Source organism: Aquila chrysaetos, chromosome 3 (assembly GCF_900496995.4).
Source record: "Aquila chrysaetos chrysaetos chromosome 3, bAquChr1.4, whole genome shotgun sequence".
Taxonomy (NCBI): Eukaryota; Metazoa; Chordata; class Aves; order Accipitriformes; family Accipitridae; genus Aquila; species Aquila chrysaetos.
In genome coordinates this window covers 25116071-25143688 of record NC_044006.1, presented here as the reverse complement: position 1 = coordinate 25143688, position 27618 = coordinate 25116071, and the positions used below count along the sequence as shown (strand labels likewise).

General features: G+C 39.0%; 1 protein-coding gene across 2 annotated transcripts in view; it reads right to left on the bottom strand.

Annotated features, from left to right (window-relative positions):
- Positions 1 to 25051, bottom strand: part of MRPL3 (mitochondrial ribosomal protein L3) — a 31860-nt gene extending 6809 nt beyond the window's left edge. The window contains exons 1-9 of one of the 2 annotated variants that reach the window (XM_030009701.2): positions 24929 to 25051; positions 22768 to 22946; positions 21651 to 21742; positions 20699 to 20797; positions 16672 to 16771; positions 14778 to 14838; positions 5957 to 6065; positions 4026 to 4103; positions 2923 to 3000 (exon numbers count right to left, since the gene is read on the bottom strand). In XM_030009701.2, coding sequence (XP_029865561.1) covers positions 2923 to 3000; positions 4026 to 4103; positions 5957 to 6065; positions 14778 to 14838; positions 16672 to 16771; positions 20699 to 20797; positions 21651 to 21742; positions 22768 to 22946; positions 24929 to 25032 — 900 coding nt within the window. In that variant the 5' untranslated portion in view covers positions 25033 to 25051. The remainder of the gene's footprint in view (positions 1 to 2922; positions 3001 to 4025; positions 4104 to 5956; positions 6066 to 14777; positions 14839 to 16671; positions 16772 to 20698; positions 20798 to 21650; positions 21743 to 22767; positions 22947 to 24928) is intronic. The other variant, XM_030009702.2, reaches the window with a different exon arrangement.
- Between the last annotated feature and the right edge of the window lie 2567 nt (positions 25052 to 27618).

Genomic DNA, 27618 nt, shown 5'->3' with positions numbered 1-27618 from the left:
TGCATGTCCTCAATTTGAGCACAGCACACCCAACTCAGGCATCAGCAGCTAGAAACACAGACAGTAACATTGGCAAGTATGATACAAAATAAGTAGGATGCAGACAACTACAGACTTCTCTAAAAAGAAAAAAAAAAAAAGAAAATGAAAGGAAAAAGGGGGCAAAAATGGAAAGAAGCAGTAGGGGAATACTGAAAAGTTAAGTTTATTAGCTCAAGCAGAATACTATACTAAAGCAATCATATACTTCAGGTTTAACTCAATTCTAGCATACAAAAAGGCCAGTTCAGTATCTAACTTGCTAAGCAACTCCTGTGGGTTACAAGATTTGCCAGAATTTCTGCTTTCACTACAAGTGATATATTCAAAGTGATCAACACTGAATGTCCTAAGAAAATCAGGTGCCTTAAAATTAGGACAAGTATAAAACATTATCAAAGATAAACTATAATATCCTGAATTATAATATACCATATTACAGTATTCCCTCCATTACGAAGCATCAGGAATTAGTCTTATGCTTCTCTCTTCAATGACAGAAGAGGTAACTTTCTGGTAATATACTTGGGAGAGAAATTGAGAGCCATAAGCTTCCAAAAGAAAAAACTATTATTTTTTTTTTTCTAGGGATCAACACCACAGACAGTAACTACAGGCCCTGTGATCTAAGACAACACACCAAGAGAAACAGGTAGTGCCTGAGGCAGGCTATCTTGATAGGCACAACACACTAATTTACAAATGCTTATTCTGCAATGTTACTCTTGTAACAGAAAAATTCCATACATTCTAGCACACTGCTGAAGTTTCTTAATTTTATTAGACCTTGTCATTGAGAAAGAAATCCAAGCTAAAGTAAGCTTTTTTGATTAGTTTTCTAGTTGGCTATGAACATTACTTATGTCAGTTATTTACCTGCATGCTTCAGCGTGCAATATCAAATGAAAACTGATTTCTAATTAAACCAGGAATCCATCAATCGTAGTATTCTGCACTTTTACTCTACTGAAAATGAAACTTAAATTTTTCAAGTGCTTCATCTCTGTCTGGATACAGTGGTGATGCACTAAGTTTCCAAAAATACGTAACATACAAAATAAATATATGCTTTAAGGTACACTGTGGTTTTAATGGTTACCAAGCAACACAGAGTGAGTCCTGAGCACAAATGCCTTCCTCTTAGAGACACACTAAGAGAAAAGTATTATGCAATATTCCACTTTTTGAGCTCAAAGACAGATGTATCCAAATCCCCTAGACATTAGTCTTACCTAATTATAGGCAGGTATTTAGTGGAACAAACAGTAATTATGAATTGTAATATCCCATAATTTCTCTCCCCAACTACAGATCCAAACAAACATACAACAATTACAGAAAGTCGAAGTCTACAGGCAAACAAGAAAACACCCTGGAAGAAAAGTGTAAGACACAAGCTAAAAACACCACAGATGAGTGCAGCAAGATTAAATGGAGAAAGAAAAAACAGAAATTAAAGAACACATGCCAAATAGTATTGCTTTGCATGCTTATTTAATTAAAGCTTGCTCTATCCTTCAGAGATTTATTTGAAAATATAAGGGAAAAAATTTAATTAATACATGTAATTCATATGGCCTATGGAAGAAAAAAAACCCAGAATGGATTCACCAGCTTGAGGAAATGGAATAAACTGTTGCTGACTACATACTCCCTTCAATCACCAAATATGTGAGTGGAGGCAATTTTTAAAAATCTATTTCTTAATAGTAATAATACCTACTACTGTGCCTTCATCTCAAACAGTGTTATTTATTACTAAGAAGCCATGAAAGTTTGAGTCTGGAGCACTTTGGTCAAGACCTTTCAAATACTGTATTACATTAATCGAACAGCTCTAAGGGACAAAATCCCTCATTCTTCCCATGAATCCTCAACCCTCACTAATGGAATTAGCTGCAGCTCTCAAATGTGTATGCCAAAATGCATACTTGAAGATACTTGGACTTCTAATTGTATATAACTATGACTTGAAAGATGTTAAAATATATGTAACTTACAAATACAGTTAATACAGATTCTGTATCTTGTAGAAATCATGTACAAGGATTAGTAAAGCAGTCACAAAAGTGCCTTGTGCCACTCAGTTAATACTGACAGATTAAGTTTCCTTGGAAAAAAAAGATGGAGCCATTTCAACTTTTGGTCTTAGGATAAAGTTCTAATCATCATCCATGGTGAGTGAACTGAACAGAAATCACTCCTGGACACGGCAAGCACTTAAATGATATGCAGCAGACTGCCATGGCAATCGAAGTCCATTATCCTTTTCGTATCACATATGTCAACACGGTTGTTTTACTGCATATGCTCAGATGGCTTGGCCCAGCAGTCTCCTGTAACAAGGCTGTTGATGATGGCAGTACTGCCGCCTCAAGGATTTTTTTAAGATAACAGCAGGACTGCTTTCCGAACAAACACAGTAACATTATTGTGAACGCCAGCTGTCTTCTCCTGTACCTCACCTGCTCCTTGGAAAGGTAACTGCTACGGTGTATGGGAATGCTTTGAATAACCTTTAAAGCAGTGCTTGCTGTGTATTTCTGTTCATGAATACAGCCCTTAAATAACATTCTGGAAGCCTCGCCACCATCCTGTTGACTCAGGTTAGTGTTAAAAGGGGATGGACCTAGCCCTGAGACACTTACCACAGGGTTACAGCGACTGTGTTCACAATGCCAGTGCAAAGCTAAGAATGAGCCATTTAGAGTAAGTGGTGACCCACTGCCCCTATTAATAACTCTCTTTTACAGAACTGATCCTACGGCCCTTTAATTCAATAGTACAGGATGGGACTCTAAAGGAATTAAGATTGCATTCAACCAATGTTTTTCCTTTTGTAGGAAGAGAGTTGTAGAAATCTTAGGAAACTAGCAAACATACCTTCACCAGACAATTTGTGTGACCTGGAACAGACCCATTTACATAAATAATGTCATGTTTTGTGTTGATCCTCCACACCTAGGAGACAGAAAAAAAACAGACATGGAGCTTGTTTTAGAGACTATTCCCAGTTTTACAAACTGTCCAGTGAAGCACAAACTGATTAACTGGAGGTGGTACTCTGGGGAAGAAGAATGTTCTGCACAGGCCTAAACTTGCCATAAAATTCAGTCACTTGCTACTCTGAGTGCACAGCTTTCTAATGCAGGAGTCTATTAAACAGTTTTAAAGGGCTTGTGATCAAGCTGTATTTGGTAAGGCAGCTCGTTGTTCAGCATAACACCAGCCGAAGCTCCCAAGTCTCTTTTCCCTCTAACATCAATGTGTGAAAAACATCACAGGTGACAAATTAAAACAAATATGCTCATGAAAACAATGCTGCAACCATTTATTAATTTCTTAATTCTATGAGGTGCTCAACTGAACACGCACATTTTCTGTTACAAAAAAATAGTTTTAGTTAGCAGAGAGCAGCAGCAGCACCCTTTTTTTTGCAAACTAGAGGCTAATATGCTTTTTGTGCAAACTGCAGAGGTTGCCTTCAGAAACAGAGAACAGTTGCTGTAATAGCCCAAGAACTGCTAGATCTAGACGGAAACTATAATCCCCTTTTTTGCACATGAAAATGAAGGACCATGACAAAGTTAGGACTTCAAACAACTCAGACTTGGGTTGGGTTTGAACAAGTGGAATAGGGATGAAAACATTAACGGAAGGTCACCAAAAGCCTGATTGTTTTCCCACTTCAAAGTCAGAAACCAAGGGACACAGAGAAAAACACATCAGATGTGGAAGTATCACCTGAAATCTGGTTCCCAGGGTACGCATATGCAAAGGGAGTTCAGATAACTTATTTGTAACCCACAAAAAGCCAGAAGCACACATTTGATACTCTTGTCTTTCTAGCTTGCTTACTTCAAGATGATCCTGTCTGGATTTTGACAGAAATAACAAGACAGTACACCAGCACAAGGTTACATGGCTAAGTCCATTGCTTGGCAATGCAACCACTTTATACACATTTTAGTATGCTCAGAACCCACCTTTAATCCAAAAGATGTCCTATAGATGTTACCCATTTTGCCAGGCATTTTCTTTCCACGATAAACTTTGGCAGCTTTCTAGATAAAAACATGGCCAAAAAAAAATGTAACTGCAAGAGGTACACTTACAAACTCAGGAGGAACACCAAAGAAAATATGCTGGTATTTCCAATGCTGAAAATATCTAATATTGAAAATATCTAGTATCGATTAGCATTTTAAATACCTCCTGCTGGAGGTTAGGTATTACTCTACATGTTACCTGAAATACTTGACCTCAATCATAAAATTGCTATAAATACTGTTCTAGGCTTGCTTAATACTTAACACGTATAGATTCAGAGCAAAATCTGCACTCATCCCATACTTTCACTTCATGAAAATCAAGAAAAGTTTTTTTGTTCCTAAAACCCCTGTCAACACAAGACTCTCAACTACATCACAGACCATAGCAACTGGAAACTTGCCTAAACTCCTCGTGGATGCTACCACAGAGCTCCAGAGCAGTCCTGCCCTGGAAGGCTACCAAAATGAAGATATGCTGTAGCTTCTCCCCTCTCCCTAATCCATGAGTTTTACACTGATGTAAAACAGATTTTTTAAAGCATGTATTTTTGAGAATGGACTTTTAAATTATATTCCCTGCTATTGCTTAGTTTCTGTATCCCATTTTTGTTTGGCTGTGTAAAACCCAGAGAACAAAGGTGGGAAAGAAAAGGCAGGACTAAGTGCAGTAATTTTTAGTTCTACAGTATTATCAAGGAATTTGTCTCAGTTTCCTGCATCACTCGGTTATTCATTAATAAAGTTTAATTTTTTTTTTAACTTGTGTGAAAATAATGATTTCAGAAAATCAGCTGCAAAGAAGTTCTAGGGACAGAATTCTGTACTTGAGCAATGCGGGATTACAAAAATAGCCGAGGTGGTCAACACTAGACTGGGAAATAAAAATCGAGGCACTGTTTTTCCTCTATTGCATCCTTTCACCCTGTTTCCTTTTCATCATACCTATTACCAATGCTATTTCTCATTCTATGTACTTTGTGAAATTACATCCAGCATTACTGCTTAGGAAATTCTAATTTAAAGGAAAGTAAAGAGGGGTCATTTAGTAATGATGAATACTATCTGCTAAAACAGTGTTGTGCGTTCAAATATTTACGTTCTTCAGTCTTCAGAGAAAACAGTGCCAGGTGCTCTCTTGTGCATTATTAATCTTTTTTTAATTTTTATTTTAATTTCTCTAAGAAAATTACAGACAACCAGGTTCAGTACTGTGACTCAGTTGGTCTTAATTCTGTATAACGAAGCTAGTTTGCAAAAATCCCTCTTAGTTCAGCCTAAATACTGTGCAACCTTTATAGAGACAAAGTTTTAAATGAATCTATTCCAAAGAGCTTTTAAACTAATATTGTTTATAGTTTGAAACTTAAAAATATTACTCTGTACTCTGCTTAAAAATGCTTAGAAGCCAACAAACTATTCTGGGAATCAAAGAGTTCATTAAGCAGCTACACAAGCCAGGCAAGGTGATAAAAGCAACTAAGGTTCCAAAGAATAGTACAGTATCTGTAGTATAAAATAATGGGTAAATGCTTTCCAATCTATAAATGTTGTGATAAAAGATTCTTAGAACTCTTTTTGAAGCATTAGGACTATTTCTCTCAGCTATACTACAAGATACCACAATTTGCTCAGTTAAAATATGTTTGCTCACTTACCAGCAATATAGAATATTCATAAATTGAGGCATAAGAGAACAGCTATCTGCATTGCTCATAATACAGGTTTCTGAACTTCCTTTGAAACAACTGAGATTCTCTGCTACCACGGAGTAGATGCTAACAGCTAGCTATTCTGAAATTGTTCATTTTTAGTAAGCAGTTCCAAAAATACTGAAGAATGTTTAAACAGGAAATAAGAATCCTCACATTGGTAGATATTGCTCCAGGACGTCTGTGAGTTTTCGTCTGGCCGTGGCTCGCAGGCTGACCTTTAAATCCCCACCTCTTCATTACACCTTGAAATCCTTTACCAATTCTGAAAAGAAAAATAATTAAGAAACAAACTTGGGTTTTTGCTAGACTTAAGGTTTCTAGCAATAACCAATAATTTCAGTCAGGCTCATGATCTTTTTACCTTTAGCAAAGCTCAGCCGGGAGAAGAATATATCTTTTTTTTTAAAAAATTCTGTATTTTATACCACAAACATTCTAGTGCAATACTTAAAGGTTGCTTTACAGAATGAGAAGCACTAGGAGAGAGTCAAATAGGTAAAAAGACTAACATAAAATGTTCCTTGCTGTGATGGTCCTCAATACATGGTACTGTAATGAACCGTTTACCAAGTGGACACCAGAACAAACAAAGAAACCAAGCAAAAAAAAACAAATAAAAAGCAACTGTATAATAACACATACCAAAACTTAGTGACAGGCCCTAAGCATCAAGAGAGGAAAGAGATGGCTGCTTAGACTAGCATAAACCGAGGAACATTTCTTTTCCAAACTACAATAGAACCATCGCTTGAAAACAGTTTTATGTGTAAACACTTAACGCTTTTGACCTGTACTCATCTGACAAATAAGGTCTAAAACACAAGAACAAATAAAACATTTTCAGAGTCCATGCCTTAATCTTTGAGGCACATGGTAGAATTACTGGCTTTAGAGTTCTCTGTTTACTGCACGGACAGACTCAATAGGAAAAGTTGCCTCACCACTGCACGAAAGAAAAGCTGATTTAAAGCGTGTGTTTAAACTGGCATTGTTTGTTTCCAAAAGGAGAAGTCTGACCACGGCATTTATGGCTGCACTGATTATTGAATTAATTTAACAAGATGATCCTTTTCCTCCAATATACAGAAATCCTTTCTCTGCTAATGCCCTTTGCAATGTCATGGTCCTATTAATTCAAGTATTAGAACTGTCTGGCCAAACACAGGAAAATAAAACCAGGTATGAGCATGCATACAGCACGCAGTACGTATGGACTACATTTTGCCGACTCCCCTGACCAGAAAAGCACTACCATTAAAAACTAGCAAAAACGTACAAATGCGGAGAACACCAACATTCACAAAACCTGAATTCTTTCCTCTCCCACTTGAATAATCCTCCGATTGCTGGCCTAGTTGCCTAGAGCAAGCCAAACTACAGTCAAAACCAGCCACAAATGGAAAGATTCTCTAAAGCCACAGAACCATAAGGAAACAAGACTTGTGCAACCACAGTGTCTCTCTCTTGCTTTTCTCCTTCCCTGCTCAGAACCTAGTGGTCAATTCCAGTTAAATTTGGCACACAAGAAAGATATGTAATTGTTTGAAATCAAAATTATCAGTTAGAAAGTCCTGATTTTTTTTTTTCTCCTTTCCTACCACTAAGGAAATGCTGAAACACGATCAAAGCAGTGATCTCTTCCCTTGCACGTGCCAGCCATGCAGGTGGTTAGTGCCAGCAAGAGAGTCCTTCCAGGCCAGCAGACGGTGGTGCAACACAGGGGTGTGGAGAGGGTCAGGGCTATGAGACGGAGCTGAAGGCATCTGCTGGAGGGAGGACCTGGGTTACCCGGGATTGGGAACGCAAGACAGAAATCTAAAGGACGCAAGGCTTTGTTACACCAGTTTCTCATGAATCAGCTTATTTTAGAAGCTGGCAGTAATGAACAGCGATAGTTGTAAAAAAACAGTTTGAAAAATACTCACGCTTTAAGACAGGGTCAAAATTTTTCTTTTTCTATGTCTGCAGATTGCTAGGGGAATAATAACTTTGAAATACATAGCAGAAACTAAGCTATAGGAAAACTCGTATCTGTTCTGCCAAAATGCTATTTTTTTCTTTGAAACTATCTATTATTGGCCATGTTTTCCAAGTAGACTACTTCTGGCATCTTTAGCTGGAAGATGGAATTAGCAAACTCTCCAAAACCAACGGCAAGTGGGTTGCATAACAACAGCTGTGCAGTTACCAGAGTGAGCAGACTGGGGGCATGATTAATTCTTTAGTTGCAGAAATGGACTTGCAATTCAGAGAAAACCATATAACCATCGAAAGCTACTATTTCAAAAGAAAGCAGTACTGTCAACTTTATCAAGAAGCACAAATCCCTGACATGAAACCACTTCAATATTTCATTCAGATTGTTCATTTTTAGACATGAACAATTTAGAATATTGTAAATTGTACTTTTAAATAAAATATAAAAATATAAGAAATAGTTAATACTTGTAAGAGATGCATTTTGAAAAAGATGTTTACTTCATCAAATGCTATAAGATATCCTCAAAAAGAAGTGATTATATCACAAGACAGAATTGCTAGTGTTTAATGATTTATGCAATAGACTATGCTCATCTACTACTTGGTCATTCCAATTACACACGTATTTTCTGTGAACAAAGACTCAGACTTACAATACTCAAAGCCTTAGGAAATTTATAGAAAGTGTGGCCAGACTAAAAAAGAGCACTCTGGTAAACCTGAAAATTCTCACGCATCTGTTGATCTGAAATATGAAAACAAATCTCCAACATCTGAAATATTTGGGCTAAAGTCAAGGAAAGTTATCTCAATGCTGAAATTAGAGTATTTCATAATGTATAATGCTTTACTATCTACCAAGGTTCTTTCATCACATTAGTTCAATTATGTTTTAGAATAGTTTCATTTTTTATTTGTGGAAAACTGATTGAAGGTCTCTGAATTACCAACGAATACACTTTATCTTATGATTTTTTGAACTTTAATTTTCTACTCAACATGACACAGTCACCATCATGACTGAAAATAAAAACAAGTTTTTATTAATTAAGAAGCTATAGTTTTATTTCATTTTGGAGTTTCTGATTTTTTACAAAGAATAAACAACGTATAAATCTCTTTAAACACATGTCAAGATGAAAAACAACTACACAGACAGTGTACATTTCCTCCTAGACTCATGCTCTATCTGAAATAAAGCTGGAACCAGAATAAAAACTACAGGATTATGTAAATCAAATGTAAAGTCTAAAATAAAGGGAGGAACTACTACTAACATCTGTTTAAATCAAATTTAGAAAGGAGGACTGTTCAACTCGGCACTTAGTAGCTCAGCCAATATACCTCCATCATTCTAGAAGAATAGTGTTTTTCCAGCCTAAGTCCACCTTGAGGTGACAGTGATCTGTTCTCAGACAAGAGGTGGATTTCTCTACTATATGCAAAAAAAAAATAATATTATGAATAAATTTTCCATGACTCAAAATTTATCTGTATTTCTAAGGCAAAGATTTTACATTCTTCCAATTGCATGAAATGCAAAGTGCTTTTGAAAATAATATTCATTTTATATAAACAAGGAAGAGAACTTAAGATACATGCTGTTCAAGAAATACTATGGAAAATCAGAGAAGAATTTATACAGTTTACAGTTTTCTTAAACTTTTTTAATTCTGCCAAAAAATTAACAAATATATGTAAGAATATATTCTTGACTTCTGAACAGATGCCAGGCGTCAGCTATTAGTATCACTTACTAATTTCAAATTGCTTAATTGCCCTCTTCGCCCTTCTTAAAAATTACTAGGTGTGAATGCATTCAGCAAATATCACCAATAAAATACAAGAAAAATAATTATTGAAACTAAACCTAAAACAGTATTTTGCAAAAGTAAATGAAACAGAAAAATTGCCCAAAAGAATATCGGATCTTTTATTACTTAAAAAGTCTCATGAGTTCATTTCCAACAAATATTTCATAACATTAAATTAGTGTGTGCTAGCAAAACCAGAAGATTAAAACATATAGTTATAACATATGCAATTAATATGATTTTATGTATACTATATATTTATATACTATTTTTAGTATACTATATACACTACTCTATGTAATTTCACATTAGCCAACATACGTATAAAAGATTCCAACCAAACATGCACCTCTCCTGGAGTTACTTTTCTTATGATGATCTGCATCACAATTTCATTTAAGAATGCATCAAAAGAATCCCTGATTTCCCCCTCAAAAGTCCTAACTACTGACATCCTACTTTGTTCATTAAAATCTGTGAAATCTTTAAAAAAGAACACAATACAATTCTAATTTAGAACAAACTCAAACATGCGTAAGAAGAGGTATAACTCCAAAATCTTTTAGTAGGCATAGTACTGACAACTTCAGATATTTTCAAAAAACATTAAGGTTTGTCAAAGTGCGATATTAATCCAGAACTATATATTAATTAAACAGAATTAATATCTAGATTCCACTCTGAAACAATCAAGTTGTGTGCAGTATCTAAGATATGATAATCAAGAACCTACATTGAAGTACAACATTTGTCATCCTACTTACACTGTTGCGATTTCTTGCTAAGACATCTTCTACCTGTTGTCTTGGCTTGAATCAAGGACTATATATTTTTGTTCTGACAACAGTAACATTAAACATCATATCTGAACAAAAAAACATGCATGAGACCTATCTTTATTAGGCTTGATATGTATAATGCCACTGTTCTTCAATACATGGAATTCAGTCACTTACTTTACCTAGTTTCACTGAAGGGTGATTACCTGATTCCCAGAAAGGAATCACAGGCAGCAATGATGATATGTAAAACTAAGACACACAAATGTTAAATGAAAGGAAAAGAATATTTCTGCAGAATTAAACATAGAGTTTAATTACACACAGTTGTTCTAGTCTCACCTGCAGGAAAGCTACTGTTCAGGTCAACCACCTAATTTTGTACAAAACCTCATTTTCCAGGTTTGATACAAGTAAAATGGCAGTACCTAATGAGCCAACTTTCATTTAGAAAGCTACTGGAATAAAGCACTCTAATTAAGCAACGATTTAGTTTGCTGCTAACTCTTCAAAATTAGCTAATTTAAAAGACAATTATTTAGATGCTGTAGAGGAAAAGGATTCCAACTACTTAGTCAAGTAATTTCAGACAATTGTAGAGCATACTTTCAGGCTCAGATTACACTGTTAACCTAGCAAAGCTTAAGTAAACCATAAACACATCAGAATCACCCCTTAATTCTGGCACATTTCAAACAAAACTACTGTTGTCTTTGGACTGACAAAATTTCTGATGTTCCAAAGGTTTCCTGAAATGTTCATGAGACAGGTCGTGAAGTGGCAGAAAAAGGAAGTTTAATACAACTGCATCTCCATACAGCGCTGGGCTACCGCTGTAAGGCATGGTCCGACCTCTCCCCATCCCCATGTTTTGGTCATCTTTGTACTAGTGCAGAACCTCACTCAGCTGATCAGCAAGCTGGGGCATGCAACCAGTCGATCCTGCTGAAAACTAACCCAGTGAAGAATACAGGTACCTCGCGCTGATCTTTTCCTTCATGCAACTCAGGACGCCAGTACCAGTGATAGAAGGTCGATGGGAACTCTGCGGGAGTGAGCACCACCTCCCCTTTGGGCAGCAGCCTCTTCTACACCAGCTTAAAGAGGTGCGAGAGAAGCATTTCTGGACGGTGGTATGTATTTTAGCCCAGATCATATCAGGGCCAAACCAGATCATCAGGCCACAGGAATTCTGAAGTTTACTGCTGTCCCAAAAAGGGCACTAAGTCTTTACACATTTTTGAAACATACCTCTGAAGCACCGAGGAAAAGTCTTATCATTGAAGACTGCTGTAAAACGTAAGGATTGAGCTTTTAACCTGCTGAAAATAGATACTAAGGAAAAAATTCAACACTGAAGAAGACCAACAGCCTGCAGACGCACTGCCTACTGTCAGTGCTCTAAAAGCTACTCATACTGTGCTGAACAAATTAGAAGACTTCAAATAAAAACAAACTGCACACCTTTAACTGAACCTTCTCATTTCTCTGAAAGTGTTTTTCTTCACAGAGGTATAAATGAATCAAAACATTTCAAAAGACTTCAACAAAAACATTTGCAAGGAAAGTTTAAAAGCAGACAGTCATAAAAAGCCACCCTGCACTTTGGTAACCAAATCAAGATGCTAACCAAGACTTCTGAAATGTAGTACAAGTACTTTGTTCAAGCTACAATAACTAAGAAAAGCTTGCTCATTTTTAAGGAACATATTTTTGATTTACGTCTTGACAGAAGGAAGCATACAAAAGGATATCTTGCTCAGCTCAATCATTAGGAGTGGGTAAAAAATTAAAATATCCTTTATATTCCACTATAGTATCTCCTCATTGAGGTGACATTAGTTTTCTTTCCTTCCTTTTAAAGGAATAATTAGAATTAATCATGGTATTAACAGCAGCACTGCTATTTTCATCTATATGATTTCAAACATTGCACACTTCAGTGTTTCCTCCAGTAAAACAAATTACTGACAATCTTAAAAATGTAAAGTACATGTTCATGTAAAAATATTTCTAAAAACTTTATACTAGAGATGATAGCAAATTTTTAGGAATTACTATCTTTTAAGTCCATAATGGTTTGAATCAGGAAGACGGAAGTTTTGGGAGGAAGGAGAGGAAGTCAAACTGTGCTCCCTACTGTAACCCAGCGTTATATCCTAAAGTGCCTTTTCAAAATGCCCCTCTAGCTTAGGATCTTTCAAGCGCCCACATCACTTCTGAAAATGGGACTTTGGAGAGTAACGTACAAAGGCTTATTTCAGCCTGTGGACCGAACCTCCCCAGGTTCCCTCTTTGTTCAGTACGGAGAAGCTGGCTCCTCTTGAGGGGGGTTCAGAACACAAGTCTAACATGAAGTACGTCCTCATTTTTCCCTCACAGCGCAGCCCAAATGCCATAGCTGAATGCTGTAATCATTCCCAAGATAACTTTTTCTGCCCTTCACTGAAGCATTTCTTGGATATTTTTGGGACAGTGTGAAATCTGTACTTAGAGGCACAGTAACTTAGAATGGTGGATACAGTATTCTGAAAAATAACAAAAAGCCAAACCACACCCAAGTATGAGACTAAGCAAAACTGGATGAAACTGCATGGAATAAAGTAAAAGACCCAAAGAAAAACTGAAATGTAGTAAAATAATTTAATTCTTGCCTGAGTTAAGGGAATACAATAAATGCAGCATTCCAGAAAAGTGGAAATTAAGAAGGAAGAAACATTAAAAGTAGAAATCAGAATGTAAGTCACAGAAAAAGGTTAAAACCCCCCAGACACAGCAAGACTGGAATGATTAGAAAATCATATTAACAGAAAACCCATGATTAAAAAATAAAAATCTGATCTTTCTCTTTAGCAGAACAATTTTTTCTTCACCTGTATAGTTGGATTACATGTAATATGCTGCCAAAATCAACAGTACAAACAAAAAGCTGATTTCTGAAATGGGAACATACAAATATCTGAAGAAAACAGATTAGAAATACTGAATTAAAAGATAGGATAGATTCACTGAACACGACCCAGTCTATTTTTAGCTCGCTAGTATTTTCAAATACAAATAGCAAGATACAAATCAATACCCTGTGGCTGCTTACCAGTATCTTTTACATTGCAAAAAAACCCCCTTCCCTAGTTCTTGAAATACTTCTAGAAAAACAAAGCTTTTGTGCATTAACAAAGCGTGACACTTCATCTACATGGGATGACTGTATTCCTAATGACACTGTGCTTTGCTTTGCAAACAAGCTATTGTCTCCTATAGGCTGTTCACTGAATGCAATTTAGAAGCAGAATGAGTAATACACCAGATCTAAGTATTACATAAGGAAGTCTGACACAGAAAAATATTAATTCCAGTCAACTCCTCAACCTCCTTTTCTCAATAGGATGCCCTCATAGGTGTAGTCAGGTGTAGCTATATTAGAACAGATTACTCGGCTGTACTGATATGATCAGTTTCCCCATATATACAAAGCCCTGTGACTATTATTAGACATTTATAAGTATTACACATATGCAAGACAATTACAATGGATGGTATTTCAACAAGACCCAGTTGGGTATTATCTCCATTATGCAAAAAATAAAACATCAAATGGAAAACATTATCTTTGTATCACAACACAACAAAAATACATTTCACTGAAATACAGAGATAGGAGTTCTCAGCTCTCTTGGGCAGTGGAAATCATGGATGTAATAGAAGAGGCGTGACTAGTCTTTGCTACAAGATGCCAGTTTCTGACACCCTCTACCACTTGAGCTCTAATTTGGCATTTGCAGTGGTCTGAGAGGAAATCATTCCTCCCACATTGAAGTAAAAGATCATTAGCCGCTGCTGGCAAGGAGATGAGCTGGAATATGAGAGAAAACAAAAAAAAGGAATTTCACAGCTCTGTTGTGCTCAATGTATTCACTATCTTTTTGCTTTTCTTTTGATCCACATGATGCATCTCTCTTCACATCTCTTCACCAAATCAAAATTAAGCAGTCTTTCCGGGAACTGATGCCTTTCCGCATTTGCTCCCCACTTCTACATATCACTGATGCTGCATTATAGACCTCTTCACCCATGCTAAGCTTGAGCACCTCTTTCTCAAGCTCTTTGTCAAGCCCTTCCTGCTAATCATGTATGTGCAACGGACAACACATGCGGAACCATAGCCCTAATATATCTGCGGGGGTTTACCTACCATGTTCAAAATCAAAAGTAAGCCTCAGCAAAGAAAAATAATTTTATATGCTTGACCCAATGGCTGAATGGACTTCTATTTCCTGCCACTACCCTTGCAATTGTATTTCAGCTTGCGAGCCATGACTTCAAGCCAAAGTAGAAGGGAGGAAGAATTCAACCAGTCTATTTAAAAGATTAACCGTACATGTTAAATCATTAGGAACATACGTTTTTGCAGTAACGTCCACGAACTGCCCTGGGCGGAAGTGAGCAGCATACAAAGGAGTACCTTCAAAAGAAGGGGAGAGATCATGGTCAACTAAGTGCCGAAATCCTCAAACCGCTAACCAGTCATTACTATCCAGGGTAGATTACAGTCACAGGAAAGGAAACAAAACTTTGTTTGTATTCACATATTATTTGTTCTTCTTTATAAACCTCACTGCGTAAAACAGATGCTTTGTAGTTTTGACTTAAGCACATTTCTCAGTTCCTAGATCAATTTCAGATGAGGAGGAAGGAAGGGTAGGACCTTTAATCAGATATGTTGCTCTTTAGACACTGAAAGAGACAAAGCCTAAAATGCTTCATTAGTTAAGACTCACAATAAACAAACTTGGCAAAAAACCAGAACATGCTCCACTTATAAATACTAGTACTTCACAAGGTGGAGGGTTTTTTTAAAAAAAAAAAAAAAAAACAAACAAAAAACCCCCCAAACACTTCCTATAAAAAATGGGGTTAAGGATAATAAAAAAGTTTTGCAATGCTTCCACTTTGTTAAGACACAGCGTTTCCAAACTAAAGACTGTGGCAGAAGTACAGCTTCATCCACTAGGGAATGACCTGTACACTAGCCTTTAGTAGAAGTAGTGCTTCTGTCGGTCAGTGAAATCACTCACCTGACTGCAATTACACTCATTCCCCTAAGTGCTTGTAGCCTCAAAGTTTTAATTTTAATTGAAGGTTTATTTTCTCTTCAGCAATTTTTTTCATCCAAGTGCAATGCTCTTTTATTAGCAGCTTTTAAAAAAAAAACAGAATTGATAACTTAGTTCATTATAAATGAACTTTAATCTGAAGATCTATGCAGCGGCATCTCTGAGTTTCCAGCCTGTTTAAGTGAACTAAAAAAAATGAAATTTTAATTGCTTCATGTCTACACCCATTTTCATGCTGTTTTAAGTCTGTACGAATGCAAACTGAAATGATGTAAACTTCTGCTAAGTCTCAAGCATAAAAATCCTCATGTTATTTCATATTTATATGATCCATACACACCTGGGATAAGATGCCTGTCACCTGACAGAAAATCATGTACATGAAGGATGTTATGTACAAAATACACACACTGTAAAATCAGTTTATTGAAAACTTGCAATTCTGCTTTATCTCAGGCTTTTGCTTCCATTTATCAGTCCTGACTTCCTCTTCATGTCAGATTTCATTTTTATTAGTTACCACACTGTATTAAAAAGGTCTTGCAAAAACCTCCTCTAATGGCAAATAAAGATGTAATACATTAGAATTTCCTACCCTACCTAATTCTTGGGAAAATACCTATAACTGTCAAAAAGTACAAAATTAAAGCAACCTAAATACACTAGCTAATAAAACCTTAAAAACACAAGACTTTTCATTAAATCTCCAAACTTCTAATACTGATTTTTACTGAGAACATTTGTTACAACATGTTTTAATGTGTTTTACTTTGCAAGCTGCCAGAAAAAGTGCCATATATGACAGCCATCAGTCCTACTTCTGAATGTAGCAAGAAGAAACAAACCTCAAACTGCTGTTTTAGGCTCCTCAGAAACTTTACCACAAAATTCTCGGTGCCCCTCTCATAATTAGAGAACTTCCTGTAAATGCATTCATATTTATTCCCAACAAGTCAGTCAAGGTTACAGACATTTATTTAAATCAATGTTCATATTAGCTAGTCTGGATAAGACTTGTTTTCCCTAAGAAAAAAAGTTTGTGCTCCAATGACAAAGAAATAAGAATTCAGCAATTTCCAAACAAAACAAAAATTAAATACATGTCATAACTTCATTTAAGTTTACAAGCAGCAGACATTAAATGATTATGCATATAATATTCAGTAGCTCAAAAAGATTACCTGGTTTGATTATGGCATCATCTGTTACATTAAATGTTGCAACTTTCTGCTTCCGTGGTACTCCAGCTTCTTTAAAAATTTTCATAGCAGACTCTGATTTCTGTAACAACGAGCAGCCATAAAAAAGAAGTGATCTTAAAATACCCAAGGATCAACATAACACAGAAAGTGGTTACAGGCTCTCAACACCACTCAGAGAAACAGATATATTATACTACACTTTTATCTTGAGACTAGCACTTTAGTGCAATATAAAAATCAATTTAAAACTCCTGTGTCTGCATTTTATTTTCCATCAACTAGTTACCCTACAGCTACATCATATAAAGAAGAGATATATGAAGATTTCTAAGATTAGAAAAGGGAAACCAATTATTTAGAATGTACATAAAATATATTACTGCTTTTTCATGACTTTCAAAGAGTTTTGTAGTAATTTAAAAACATTTTCTCTTTTTCAAAGCTTCAAATGACTTAGTTCCACACCACCATAAATATATTTGACTTAACTAACAAAACCATAGAAATAAAGCCTGGTCTTGCAGAAACTTCTAGAAATGCTTAACTTCCCACAGAAGAGAATCTAGAGTCTCTAGACAAAAAAGGAAAAATGAAGAACAACAAGTTTATGATTCATGTATTTTTAAGATATACCAAATACACTCAGTGTCAAACCACTGCTGACATACCAAAGAAGGGCTCTTCTTTTTAGAGGAGTCTGACAAAAGTACTTAAAATTGTTCTCAGCTGTTTTAAACAAGACAACTCACAGAACAGCTGACCACTAAGATGATACCAAGCAATGGAAACAGTGATTCAGGAAAATTGTGGCCATAGGAAAAAAAGCAATGCAGCTGATTTTTCTTCAGCTGAATTCTCCTAGAAAGCAATTTAAGCATCTGACAATACTGTCACACTTGGATAGTCACATCTCTGAGGTTCACTTCTCAAAAGTTCTGTGCAGTTCTCTCTCTCAAAAATAATGTTGTGTATTTTAAGACAAAAAATGTGAGTAACTTTAAAATCGTTACTTAGTTTATTTTGAAAACCTGCATGTTGCCATTCCCTTTGTTTTTAAAAATCTGTTTAAAAGTTTTAGGAGAACAGACGAAGTTTTGTGAACAACGAGGGAGCAAGATGATGAGGATCTCTGACTTTAGACACAAACCAGAAATTTTAGTTTTATGAATCTGTCCTTATTTGAGGAGAAAGTGTGGATGCAAAGTCTTTGAGAGTTAAAAGGGGTTTTTGAGTGATTTGTTAACTTGAGTTCATAGTACAAAACACTTAAAATACCTTTTTTTTTTTAAAAGAAAAAAGTCATCAACTAAATACAAAATCTGCCCTAAGACCACAAAAATTTGAGGCATCAATAGAGGACAACTGTATCAAACAATAGTACCAAGTATAAGAATTAAAAATAAAGAAATCCCCTTTCTAGTAAATGCCTGCATATCAATCCTTTATTGCCACTGTTACATAAAACTGCTGCCTTAGATGACAGCAAGGGGAGCTCTGTGCTCAGCACGGGTGCCTGGAAAGAGCTACCACAGCTGAAGGAAAGCATAGTGAAGTCAAAGGGTAAAAACCGCTTACATCTCAAGAGTCCTACTATAGCCTTGCACTCTTCTATTTCAACAAGTTTTCTTTAAACAGTGAAGTCGGAGAGATGTATTTCTACAAAGAAAACACTGCAGTCTTTAAAAAGCCTTCCTAAAGAGCAATACTAAAGAGAAGAACATTGAGTGAATTCAGATGTTCTTAGTTTTAAAATGACCAACAATATCTTCCAGTATTATAGGAAAATGATCCACATGCCCTCACTTAAGGGAAGCATGTAAAATATTTTTGACAAAAAATTATTAGAACACTGACAGAATTGTACTTTTGAGAATAATTTTTGCATTAAAAAATCATGAAAAATCTGTTCACTTGTAATAGACTGACATACAGCAAGCTAAAAAGGGAAAAAAAAAATCTTGCTAAAAATGCAATACCCCTTATCATTTTTTAGGCAATTTGACGCTCAAAAGAAATACACTTTGTTAGTAAAATTACTGAGGGAATCATTAGATTGAATTCATTAAAAATCAGTAGCTGTGAGGAATCTGAGAAAGACAGATGTTCCTATGAGGAATTAACAGAAGATAAACTGCTTATGCTAATACAATAGAGTTTCATTCAGCTTTCTTTTAATTCTCACTTTTAGACACTTCAGAGAGAAAAGAAACACATAAAAAGACTGATAAACATAGGAGAGCAATGATGCAAACCTGCAGCTAAACCACAGAAAGACATCATTTGTTAGTACCTTAACAAGTAGAATTGCTCAGAATCGGCTTGCCAAATTCTTTCTTAGAAATGATGTAGTTTATACAATGATGATAACAACAACAACAATAATAATAATACAGAGCTCAGTCTCAGGCCAGGTCCTCACCACAGATTGGTCTAAGTATATTTCATTAATTTCTTTATTAAAATGAGTCTAAGTTCAACCAAATTAACAGGAGCTAACTTGAAAAAAGTAATGTCCAGGAGAGTCTTTAGCATAACTCAAACTACTAAAAAAAATCCTTGAGTTGACTTTTTAGGTAGTTCAGCTTTGAAGACATTTTCTTGTTGTTTAAATAGAAATTTTCTATGTATCTCCTTGCTTCCTGCACATTTTTACTCTGACAATATATTGAATCACTGATGGCATCATCTTTATGAAAAGATCAACTGTAAGGAGTCTGATGTGCATAATACAACTTGAAAATTATTATTCACATGATTCTTGCATGTCTTAACCAAGGTAACAGGGTAAGAAAAAACACAGCTGTAATTTCTCCAGGAAAAATGTCACACCTGGAAAGTGGAAACAGACTAAAGTGACAGGATGGACACCTGAAAAGTACAAGCAATGATAGCATAAACTCACTGAATAAAAGAAAGATACCTATAAATAGAAGCCTGTTCAAAATCAGTAGAATATACTATAAAAGCCAACAGGTTTATCAAATGAAAAAAGCTCCTTCTTCCCTCACCTCCACTAAAGCAAAAACAAGTACACAGATTAATTTTGAGGCTCTGGGACCACCTTCTGTTTGAAAAAGGGAAATATATATCCTCAAAAAGCCATAATCACCAACTGAGATAATCTGCTTAGTGATCATGAGTCCTATTTTTTTTTTTACTTGCCTAAATCAAACAAATGAGTGTCAGGATACTGTAAGAAGTGAAAAGTGATATTTTATAGAAATAATGGATCATAGAAATAGCAGTCCTTCAAGGGAAAGCTTTGTTCCTGCCTTGATCTATAATTCAATTTTCCCCTTCAGGAATGACAGCTCTGCTAGACAACCTTAGCCACTGAAGATGTCTGGGAATTCCACATCAGGCATTTGGGGTGTCTAAACAAGTGAGTGGTTTTGACAGCACTGTTGATGAGCTACAATCATGAAGCTACCTTCCTGAAAATTTAAGTCCTAAACTTATTCATCAGTAAAATGATATGCAAATTAAACAATCTCAACAGACCTGTGGAAAAATTACAGCTAAAGCTAATAAAACAGTATGGAAGAGTAAGCTAGAGAACAAAGTCTTCTAAACAACTGATGAAGATGGGTAAGTTGACAAAAGGCCATTAAAGTATGTATCTTGCAGTCCTTGTCTCATATTGCATCTCCACAGAGATGGGGAACACATGTTTGTTACTAATAGCCTAACACTAACACTGCTAATGGCCCTTCAGACCCTTTTGTCAGCATGGGACACTGCACATCAAAGCAACTTCCTAAACCCACAGCTTTCCTTGAGAATCAAGAGGCAAAACTTTCAAAAAGTTCTTGCTATTCTCTTGACCAACAATCGACACTAGAATTCAGGAAATAAGCAAGGGTCAATGTGACAAAAGATCAGTTCCAAGGCATGCATGTCTGTCAATTAATCTTTTAAAGAAGTCCACCTGTGCTACTTTAATCATGTACTGTAATTACAACAGAAACAACTATTCTAACAAAAACACCCAAAGTGGTTCACTTACAAAAAAAGGAGATGCGTTTTTGCCTCCAACAAGTAGCTTAGATGTTTTTCCACCCGACTCTTCCTTTGAAATGTATCTTAAAACATGGCAATCTTGCACCTTAAGAAAAGAAAGATAGTATTTACTTGAGTATAAGCAGATATGTACGCTTTGAGACCACAGAGATCATCAAAACAAGTGAAACAAAGCCAGTCTGTATTTTCAATTGTATCTATATAACAGGAGATACAGCCTACAAGTAGGAGACCGTGTTACCTTTTTACCATAGACATTCTTTTGCCAAAAAATAAAAGGCTTATCTTAGAAAAAAAATATTTGTGCAATGCAAACTATGTTTTCATAAATGCTCTAGAAATTGAATGAAATTTTATAGTCATATTTTGCCTGCAAGATCTGCAAAATCCCTACTGTATGCAGTGGCAAAGCATACAATAAGAGCCCACATTTTAGACTCCTGCTCCTTTGCCCTGTAAACCTGATCTCCTTCACAGCAGTGGTTCATCATATGGCAGCAACATGGTTCATCATATGGCACATCAGTGAACAGCTTCATCACAGTAGTAGCTGCCAGAGAATACGAAGAAGCAGCTTCAGGGCTACAAAGGCTCAGAAACCAAAGTGAAACTAATCCCAAAGTGCCCGCAGGTGGCAAAATAAAAAAAGTGAAGTGGGGTAGTTAACCCCAGCTTTATGCTGCCTCCCATCTTCCCTCACCTAGGTAATACTTACGCACAGCTCTGCAGCCCTTGAATAGCTGAGGCAAAAGGCAGACCGCTCCTAGAAAGTTCAGCATATAAACAGAATAGGCCTGGTGTACTATGCAGGGTTGAAAGAAATCTTTCTTTAGGGATTTCCTACTCTGTACAAGTGGTAAGTTTCACTTTTGCCTGAAACTTCTGGTTAATGATCTGAATACAGTACAGGAGATGAAATTCATTATCATTTATTTCACCTTAAGTAGTGTGACAGCATGTTTTTTTCCTGACTTGGTCCATATTGGCATCATTCCCAGTTTTACTGCAACAACACCAACTCTGATGGAATCTGTAGACCAAAACAGAACATGGATGCAACTCCACACTTAATATTTGAAAAAGCCCATCTCATAACCCGCAAAGTCCCATTAACTCTGATCTTTCCTAAGGAGTTGAAAAAGGAGAGAAAACATTGCTGACTCCCTGCGGGTAGGCTGGGAATAACCTGTTCACTGTTTTTAATCCCACTAGCAGTAAAGGTCTATCTGTTCCAGTTGTGTTTGATAGAACGTGGAAACTAGTTCTCCATTAATATTAGAGCAACCAATGCTTCAGACTAATTTTTTTTAGAAAATACAACACCCATGTAGAATATTAGAGCCAAACTAACTATTGAAAAGGTTACTGTAGGAGGTTCCTCCCACCCCAGCTTTTGCACATTTCTGTCACTGTAACTGTACAGCAAAGGCAACCTGTCGTCTGGCTTCTGACGGTCCGTGGCGTGAAAAGCAGAACACGTAAGATGAAGAATAAATGCTTTAAAGTTTGAGAAATGCTCTTTGTTCCAGTTTCCAACGTCATACCTGAGGATCTGCTCACGGATTTGCAGACTGTCAGGTTTGCTGTCAAATAATGTGATCCTTTTGAAGGCTCAAAAACTTTATATTGTGTTCTAGTCCATAGGACTTTGGAATCACTGAATAGAAGTGGGATGTATTATACACTACACTTTTTCTTCAGAGTCCAGCAAAATTTACAAGAACATTTTCAAGTTCTTATACTTTATATTCTAGGGAGTCTTTTTTGATGAATCCTTAGTTTATTACCTTGCCATTGTGCAGCAGTGGGACTGGCCAAGTGCTGATTTGGACTAAACCCAAAGTTCTTACAAGGTTCTTAACACCCTGTAATATTTTAAATGCTTTTTAGAGAGCTGATGTATTCCATTTACTTATTTACTAGGAGATGTATTGGATGATTGAGGCAAAAGCAAAAAGGAGAATACAAGACACATTCCCGATATGACTCAATGCAACAACACAACAACGATAATTTCAGCAAGAGTTTGGTATTTCAGAAGAGATGCTTTCTCACCTGGTTTCCAGTCATTCAGTGGCCATGGCTCATCTTTCAGAGGGCACAGCTTGCTGGCTGTCTGAGCTTTGTATTCCTCTGCAGTTATCTTCTTGAGGAACTGGACATTCTCTTCAGAAAGATGCTCATGCCACCACGTTGTACTGTTAACATGCCTGACTACAAAGCCCAGCTGCCTCCTTTCCAGTGGTGGGAGAAAGTTTTAAGTGTCTTATCAGTTCAAATAATCTCTCATAACACGCATGTTTGTAATGCAATATATACTACATATCATTACATAATAGAGTATAAAATCATAAAGGCCGAAATTATACTAGCAAGCTATTCAACTACCATCACTCAAACTGGCCACCCTTGACCAACAACACCTATTTGCCATACTCTCGTCTAACTTTTAAAGTATCGCAAAATATACCAAAGAGGAGTAAGCAACAACAAATCAAACGACCACTCCTTCTACAATAAAAAAAACCCTAGATCCGTGAATGAAGAGATAGCAGTGGGTGGTGTTTACTTTAACTTTAGCAAGGCTTTCAACACAGTCTCCTGTGGCATCCTTCTATCCAAGCTGGGATGTTACCGCATGGATGGGAGGGCTAGCAGATGGGCAAAAACCTGGCTGGATCATCAGGCTGAAAGAGTCGCAGCTAATGGTTTGCACTCTACCAGAAGGCCAGCTACAAGTAGAGTTCCTCAACAGCCTATTCAGGGACTTGTCCTGTTTAATAACTTTATCAGTGACCTGTAAGAGGGGACAAACGCACCCTTCTGAAGTTTGCCAATAAAACTGAACTGAAGTTGATAATGCTCAAGAGCACCCCTCTGCCAGTCAGAGAGACAAGCCAACAAGGAACCCGATGAAATTCATAAAGGAGAAATGCAAAGTCCCACACCTGGGATGGAATAACCTCTTGCAAGGGTACAGGCCATGACTTCAGGAGAGCTGCTCCCCAGTCAGGCAAAGGACTTGGGAGTCCTGGGGGGCAAAAAGGTAAAAAAGGAGTGAGCAGGCTCCTGGCAGCAATGAGGGCTAACAGTAGCCTGGGCTGCATCAACAGAAGCACGGTCAGGAGATAAAGGGAAGCAGTTATCATCCTTTCTTCAGCACTCCAAGTAGACCACATCTGCAATACTAAATCCAGTTTTGGGTCCCCAGGGTAAAAAGGGATGTTTATAAATAAGCCAGTACAGCAGTGGTACAAAAAAATACAGGGGCTGGAGCACTTTCCCTGTGAGGAGGATTGAGGTAACTGGGCTTGTTTAGTCTGGAGAACAGGAGGCTTAGGGGGGACCTGACAGCAGCTTTCCAATAGCTACAAGAAGGTTACTGACAGGACAGAGCCACGCTGTCTTTACTGAGGTGCATGCCAGGAGAATGAGAGGACTGCTATAAACTGAAAAAGGGGGTTCTGATTTGACATAAGGAAAAAATGTTCAGCCTGAGGACAGTCAAACACTGGAACAGGGGCCCAGTGAGACTGTTCTTGGAGGCTCTCAAGGCCCAACCAGACAAAGCCCGGAGCAACCTGGTCTGACCTCTGAGCTGGCCACAGTACGAGCAGGAGCTTAGATGAGAAAGCTCCTCAGCTCCCTTCCAGCCCCAACAACTCTCCAATTTCACGTTCACTGCTAAACACTTTGCTGTACTGTCATAACTTTTGCGAGCACTAAGAAAAGCTTGAACGCTCCTCAATCCTCTTCAAGTACAACGAAACAGAGTATTGAACAATACAGCAGCGAAAGCACATGGCTAGTTGTAACAGCAGGCCGAGGTGACTCAAAACACGGCAGGTCAGGCCGCTCGCTGCGAAGCAAAGGCGCTTTGGTTGCAAAGACGCGTGTCCTGCCGTAACTCCCACGCAGGCTGGGTCTGTTACCAAGGCCTGGGTGCCCCGCCAGTGAGCCGGGGCCCTGCCACCTTTGCACTTGCAAACCCTCCGGGCGCTGCCAGCGGGCTGCACCCAGCGGCCCCGCCGAACGGCAGAGACCGGAGGGGCCGCCGAGGGGAAGGGAAGGGAAGAGGAAGGAGCCCCTCATCTCGGGGCTGGACAGGGGCCGGCACCCCCCCCCCCCCCCCATCCCCATCCCCATCCCCATCCCCATCCCCACTCTTCCCGCCCCTCCCCGCAGCAGCCCCTTCCCCTCCCAGCCCTTCCGCTACCTGTCTCCGGAAGCCGCCGCCGCCCCCGCCGCCCAGAGCGGCCTCCCCGGCGCTGCCGCCCACAGGCGGCCCCCCAGCCGGCCCAGCAGCCCCCAGCCCGCCATGCCGCCAGCGTTGGCGGAGCCGCCGCCGGCTTCCGGCGCCGCCCGGTCCGACGCTGAAAACCTTCCGTACTGCCTCAGAAAGAAGGTTCCGGCCGGCGCTCCCGGTGGGGGGAGGCGGTTACCTCAACAGTTAACGTCAAAACTCCTGACCCGACCCGAAGACGTGGTCGTGCGTCAGCGCCCATTCCCCCCCCACCGCTGGCTCCAGCGGCTTCCCGCACCGGCCCAGGGGTAGAGGTTCCGCCCCCCCGGCGAAGGCGCCTGCCCGGCGGCGCGGCCCGGGGTTTAACCTGGGCCCTGGCTGGCGGCCGGTTGGGCCGCTCCGTGCCCGAAGGCCCCGCGGGGCAGGGCTGCGGCTCCCGTGGCGGATGGGCCTTCTCTGACACGGGGGGGGAAGCCCTCACCCGAGGGGGTGCAGACGGGGGAGGACGTGCAGAAATAGCCACGGGCACCCCTTCCCCCCAGCGCCGCCAGCACGGCCGTCCCTCCCGCGCCTCCGTTCCGGCCGCCGGAATCCAACACAGCAGCGTCCGTAAGGGCGAAGCGTATCGCTGGCAAGCGCCGCTCAGGCCCACCGGGCCGCAGGACCCTTGCACGGATTCAGAAGACTCCTCCGCCCGGGGGAGCGGAGCGGATGCCCGGAGGGTTGGGGCAGAAGGGTCCCTGCTGTATCAAACTGCCGCGGGGTGCGGGGCTTAACTGCTTCAGGTGCTCCCTGCAACCGGGTCGGCCACGTAAGGGTGGGAAGGCAGCGTTTATGGGAAGTATATTTAATATTGTAGCCAGCAAAGTTACTGGTAAAGTTAGAGCACGTGGGCCAGGCAGAGGATCTCTGGGCAGCCTGGCACAGGGCTGGTACCTCTGACTCTGGCTCCAGTGAGATCTGGGTTTCGTCAGTATTCGGAATTAATTCACCCTTTTTTTCTGAGCAGGGCACAAGCACGGCTGAGAGTGCACTGGGTGGGATAGTGAATGGGTATGAACCGAAGATTCCCTTTTGGTTTCAACAGACACGTGTTTTTTAAAGATACGTGAACCTTCAGTGTGGCCAGCTGAAGTCTGTTGTTGCTTCACCTCTTTACCCTGCTGCGCTGTTTTCTTCCCCACTGTGGTATGTGTGTGGGGGGGTGCTGCACTCGGTTTGTGGCCGGCTAACCAGATCCGAGACAGGCTGTAGGCACCTCAGAGTGGGTAACTGAGCAGAATTTTGGTGTTCACACACTCCTTGTCCTCGTGTTTACTTCTTGTCCTTTTAAGAAGTAAACACATAGTGTGTTCAGAAATGCATCTCAAGTTCAGAGTCCAACTGATACTCCCTCTCTGAAGCTGGTCAGTCATCTCTGCTATCACAGGGACCAATGCATCTTTCTGTTCTCTCCCTGGCATCAAGAACAGCAACACCACAGGGGTGTTGCTAAATTTCATGTAGATGTGTTTTCTAGCGGGGTCCATCAGTAGGTTATGCTGCTGCTCTGACAGGGATTTCTATACCAGGAGGAGGAAAGGATCTAAAAATGTTAAAAGTGATACCTCCCAATTTCAAAGCACTGCGACAACCCTGCACTGGTGCCTATCCTACCAAAGTCCCCAGAAAGTAGCAAAATGCTACTTATCCCCATTTTAAAGATGTGGAACTAAGGCACACAGCAAGATTAAGTGACTTGCCAAGTCACGATGGATGTTCCCTGCTAAAGAGGGCTCTCTTGATGCTAGCTAGCCTTGCCGCCACAGTATGATGCTCTTCTCATCTAGCATGCTGCGCAGCTGAGGTGACGCAGGATTTCATGTACCAGTAAGTTGGAAGTAATACAAGGGGGTGCACACATTTGGCAGAGAAAAGTTTTAATGCTGTACTTCTTTTCTCCTTTTTAATATCAACAGCAAACCTTATTTTTTTTTTTCTTGGTGCATGCAGCTTTTCATGATGCTAGAGGCAACTCTTGTCAATTTGTGTGTGTGTGTGTAGCAAGATGGCTGCAACTCTGAATGCAATCAGGTTGCAAACTGCCTGCTCTAATCAGTGGGATAAAAATTCAAGTGCCTCTTGAACACAGCAGTAAAAGGCTTTCTGCACAGCAGTAGAAATGACTAGCACTTTTTTGGAGAGAAGGAAAAGAAAGAAACAATGCCCATTACAAAATAACCTTTCTTGCCGGTCTGCTGCCTTGGGAGTCCTCAGAATTGCAGGAATGAGGAAATGGAAACACCAATTTTGAACTGGCAGCCTTCACAAGAGAGGCCACCTAGGTTTCACCTGATCAGTTTGGCAGATCTCCCCAACTATGCAATGAAATTGGAAGAAAACAGAAAAGAGGGGGTGTGAGTGCAGCCAACTGATGGTTTGCAGTGAATGGTGCAAGCAAATGGGCAGCTGGGCTGACCAGTATCACTCACATAGCGCTGTAATTGCTGAAATTGCCTCTGGTAAAGTGCAACTCCTCAGCCTGGGACTGCAGGTACAAGAAAGACCTATGAGTGAAGGAGGACGGATGGCGCTATAAACTGTATTTTCCTTGTGGCAAAATGGCACTGCCTGTAAATAAAGGGGAAAAACAACCTGAGAAGTGTAACCTTATCCTAGGTGTC